The sequence below is a fragment of the Erigeron canadensis genome, unplaced genomic scaffold, assembly GCF_010389155.1.
Source record: "Erigeron canadensis isolate Cc75 unplaced genomic scaffold, C_canadensis_v1 Conyza_canadensis_unscaffolded:231, whole genome shotgun sequence".
NCBI classification, from domain to species: Eukaryota; Viridiplantae; Streptophyta; class Magnoliopsida; order Asterales; family Asteraceae; genus Erigeron; species Erigeron canadensis.
Genome location: NW_025215638.1, coordinates 1 through 5,000, shown reverse-complemented (window position 1 = coordinate 5,000; position 5,000 = coordinate 1). Strand labels below are relative to the sequence as shown.

General features: G+C 31.7%; 2 protein-coding genes and 1 pseudogene across 2 annotated transcripts in view; all 3 read left to right on the top strand.

The window, feature by feature from the left end:
- Positions 1-651, top strand: part of LOC122584362 (acetyl-coenzyme A carboxylase carboxyl transferase subunit beta, chloroplastic) — a 2,236-nt gene extending 1,585 nt beyond the window's left edge. Inside the window, exon 1 of the mRNA XM_043756551.1 lies at positions 1-651. This exon is cut by the window's left edge and continues 1,585 nt beyond it. Within this exon, the coding sequence (XP_043612486.1) occupies positions 1-329 (329 nt within the window). The 3' untranslated portion in view covers positions 330-651.
- A 552-nt stretch (positions 652-1,203) lies between these two features.
- Positions 1,204-3,708, top strand: LOC122584369 (photosystem I assembly protein Ycf4). The gene has a single exon (XM_043756557.1). It carries the CDS (start codon positions 1,697-1,699, stop codon positions 2,327-2,329), a length of 633 nt encoding a protein of 210 aa, XP_043612492.1. The 5' UTR covers positions 1,204-1,696; the 3' UTR covers positions 2,330-3,708.
- A 102-nt stretch (positions 3,709-3,810) lies between these two features.
- LOC122584360 lies at positions 3,811-4,992 on the top strand (annotated as a pseudogene).
- Positions 4,993-5,000: the final 8 nt, after the last annotated feature.

Below are 5,000 nucleotides of genomic sequence, written 5' to 3'. Positions count from 1 at the left end.
CTAAAATATCTTCTGCTTTATATGATTATCAATCAAATAAAAAATTATTCTATGTACCAATCCTTACATCTCCTACTACTGGTGGGGTGACAGCCAGTTTTGGTATGTTGGGGGATATCATTATTGCCGAACCCAATGCCTACATTGCCTTTGCGGGTAAAAGAGTAATTGAACAAACATTGAATAAAACAGTACCCGAAGGTTCACAAGCGTCTGAGTATTTATTCCAGAAGGGTTTATTCGATCTAATCGTACCACGTAATCCTTTAAAAGGCGTTCTGAGTGAGTTATTTCAACTCCACACTTTCTTTCCTTTGAATCAAAATTAGAACATTAAGTCCATTATTTTATTTTGAGCAAACAAGTAATTCGTTTATCGGAATACAAGTGAAATTGAGACGAAAGGGTTTTCTTTGTTGACATAAGATCTAATTGTATAACGAATCAAAAGTCACATAAAATCGGAAATCTGACCCTTTTTCTATATTCCTGATTATTGATCAAGAAGTCTCTATTAATAAGATAACAAGATAAAAGATGAAATTCTTTTTTTCGTGAAATTAGGCAAATAAAAAATCTTCTTCTCGTCATATATAATTAAATTAAAATCTAGAAAATATAGTTTTTATCTTTCTATAGCGTACGATAATCCTATTATGACTAAGAATCCCTGCTGGATGGGATTCTAACAAACCCTTGAATCAATATAAATTTAATTTAATTCATTAAAAAAAACTTTTTGCTTAGTGAATGAAATTCGAAGACAAGAGCAAAAAATGAAGAAAATAATATCTCATCCATATCCTCTCAAATTTTTCATGTAGAAAGACGAAAAACTACATTATATACTCACTTAGACTTAGATATATAATTCTTAATCTTAATAGATATAGATATTAATAAAAATTTTAAGTAGTAATAATTCCAATTTAGAATTATCAAATTATAATCAAATCAAAGTATTTATTTATAATATAAATAAATACTATATTATATATTTTTATTATTTTATTATATTATTATAATTATAATATATTAATAATGAATATGTATATATATAAGTAAGAAGTAAGATATAAGTATATATAATAATAATAAATAAATTAATTATTAAATATATATATATAAGATAAGATATATATAAGATTAAGAAGAAGATATATATATAAGTAAGATAAGATCTTTATATATATATATATTATATAATAAGAATAAGATATCTTTCTTTATATTATAAATAAATATAAAATCTAAATAAAAATAACAGGTACAAATAGTAAATCGAGGTACCCATTCTATGACAACTCTTAATTTTCCCTCTGTTTTGGTCCCTTTAGTAGGCCTAGTATTTCCGGCAATCGCAATGGCTTCTTTATTTCTTCATGTTCAAAAAAACAAGATTGTTTAGAGCCGAGGGCGCAAAATATTATCTTTTTTTTTTTTCAAAACTGACGCTTGTATCATAACACAGATATCCATTTAGCTAAATATGGTATAAGAGGCTTCCGTCGAAATCTCCCCAAAATGCTATTAACTAGTTTCAAATAGACCCGAATCGACAAATAGCTGATAAAGCTGGTCTATCTATATACATGTGGCTATCTTTAGTGAGTCATACGAAGGGTGTGTTATTAGTTTAGATCTAACCAATTTAATGAATTACTCCTAAAGGTTCACATCAAACTAGTGCTAGTTGATGCGAGTTACTTCGGAAATAAACGGCAAATTCATTTGGGGTATTCTCTCAATTCCAAAAAAAGCAACCGGATCAAGTATGAGTTGTCGATCAGAACATATATGGATAGAACCTATAATGGGGGCTCGAAAAACAAGTAATTTCTGCTGGGCTGTTATCCTTTTTTTAGGTTCATTAGGATTCTTGTTGGTTGGAACCTCGAGTTATCTTGGTAGAAATTTGATATCTTTATTTCCGTCTCAGCAAATAGTTTTTTTTCCACAAGGGATTGTGATGTCTTTCTATGGGATCGCGGGTCTTTTTATTAGCTCCTATTTGTGGTGCACAATTTCGTGGAATGTAGGTAGTGGTTATGATCGATTTGATAGAAAAGACGGAATAGTGTGTATCTTTCGTTGGGGATTCCCTGGAAAAAATCGTCGGGTCTTCCTCCGATTTCTTATAAAAGATATTCAGTCCGTCAGAATAGAAGTTAAAGAGGGTATTTATGCTCGTCGTGTCCTTTATATGGATATCAGAGGCCAGGGAGCCATTCCATTGACTCGTACTGATGAGAATTTTACTCCACGGGAAATGGAACAAAAAGCTGCTGAATTGGCTTATTTCTTGCGTGTACCTATTGAAGTATTTTAAGAAATCAGAGAAATTAATGCTTTCTCGCGGGAGGGCAAAAAAGCAAGAATCCTCTTTTTCTATAACATAACTTAATTGAGGTTTCTTCAGAACATTCATTCGAGTCAAAGCAGACATATATGGAACAAGTAGAAAAAACCTGGGGGATCTTTTATATGTATCGAAATATACACATACACATTACACAATTACACAACTCAATTATATTATATTAATATTATATAAATTAAATTAAATAAAAAAATAAGAAAAAAGAAAATCTCATAATCAACCATTTCGAAATAAGGAAATTCCCCCTTTTTAGTTGTTGGAATTGAAACTTTAGATTCAGATAGATCAGATCTTGTAATTTTTTTGAAGCTTCTTTTTAGACTTAATGACATGACGAAAAATGAAAAATTTGGATCTCTTTTGGATCTCTTATAATGTAGCCAATTTATTTATGTCGTTTTTTGTCACTCATTTTTCACAATATTTTTCAGAAAATTACCTCAATTATTCTATCGATGACTACTCATAGTCAGTTAAATTTTTTCGAAATATTAGAGGTTTTTTTATATAATGATAGAAAAGGAGTTCTTTTGTCTCAAAATCTGAATACTATTCATTCTTTAAAGTAGTTTTTCCGGGCGTTCATCGAAAAGAGATATATGCTTCGAATTTGACTGATTGAGATATAGGGAAACAATTTTTATTATTTATCATATTATTCATATATATATATATTCATTCGAATTTTTCATCTTTTTCCGTATTTTTTTTTCTAGATTCAAGGCCTAACCACGAAATCACAAAAAAAAGGGTGAATAGATTCATAGGTTTGATAACTTGTAATAGAACTGATGCGTGAGAGAAATATTAGATTAAAATATTAGATTACATAGAGTCGACGAATGAGATGGGTTCATTAACAATTCACAAATGAAAAAATGGCAAAAAAGAAAGCCTTCACTCCTCTTTTATATCTTGCATCTATAGTATTTTTGCCCTGGTGGATTTCTCTCTCCTTTCAAAAAAGTCTGGAATCATGGGTTACTAATTGGTGGAACACTAGGCAATCCGAAACTTTTTTGAATGATCTTGAAGAAAAGAATATTCTAGAAAAATTCATAGAATTAGAGGAACTCCTCTTCTTAGAGGAAATGATCAAGGAATACTCGGAGACACATCTACAAAACCTTCGTATAGGAATTCACAAAGAAACAATCCAATTAATCAAGATACACAACGAGGGTCGTATTCATACGATTTTGCACTTCTCGACAAATATAATATGTTTCATTATTCTAAGTGGTTATTCTATTTTGGGTAATAAAGAACTCGTTATTCTTAATTCTTGGGCTCAAGAATTCCTATATAACTTAAGTGATACAATAAAAGCTTTTTCTCTTCTTTTATTAACTGATTTATGTATTGGATTTCATTCGCCGCATGGTTGGGAACTGATGATTGGCTTTGTCTACAAGGATTTTGGATTTGTTCATAATGATCAAATTATATCTGGCCTTGTTTCAACTTTTCCAGTCATTTTAGATACAATTTTAAAATATTGGATTTTCCGTTATTTAAATCGCGTATCTCCGTCACTTGTAGTGATTTATCATTCTATGAATGACTGAAAAATTATCTACCTAATCCAATTATAATGTTTCTTACTTTGCAGTTGTACATAAGCAAAGCATTGAAAATAGCTTTCTATTTCTACCCAGCCCGGAGATTCATCCTTCCTATATTCCATATATATTAATTTAATCGAGTCAAAACAAATTATTCCAGTAAATAACAGAATCGTGGATAGGAAACTCCATTAGTGACCTACCCAAATTTATTGTATAAATATATTTTCGGGATCAATGGTTGGATCATGCAAACTAGAAATACTTTTTCTTGGATAAAGGAACAAATTACTCGATCTATTTCCATATCGCTCATGATATATATCATCACTCGTACATCCATTTCAAATGCATATCCCATTTTTGCACAGCAGGGTTATGAAAATCCACGAGAAGCGACTGGACGTATTGTATGCGCCAATTGCCATTTAGCTAACAAACCGGTGGATATTGAGGTTCCGCAAGCGGTACTTCCCGATACTGTATTTGAAGCAGTTGTTCGAATTCCTTATGATATGCAAGTGAAACAAGTTCTTGCTAATGGTAAAAAAGGAGCCCTGAATGTGGGGGCTGTTCTTATTTTACCAGAGGGTTTTGAATTAGCCCCTCCCGATCGTATTTCCCCCGAGATAAAAGAAAAGATGGGCAATCTGTCTTTTCAGAGCTATCGTCCCAATCAAAAAAATATTCTTGTGATAGGCCCTGTTCCTGGTCAGAAATATAGTGAAATCACCTTTCCTATTCTTCCCCGACCCCGCTACTAAGAAAGACACGCACTTCTTAAAATATCCTATATACGTAGGCGGAAACAGGGGAAGGGGCCAAATTTATCCTGACGGGAGCAAGAGTAACAATACAGTTTATAATGCTACAGCATCAGGTATAGTAAGCAAAATCCTACGAAAAGAAAAGGGGGGATACGAAATAACCATAGCGGATGCATCGGATGGACGTCAAGTTGTTGATATTATCCCTCGGGGCCAGAACTTCTTGTTTCAGAAGGCGAATCTATCAATTGGATCAACCATTGACAAGTAATCCTAACGGGCGGATTT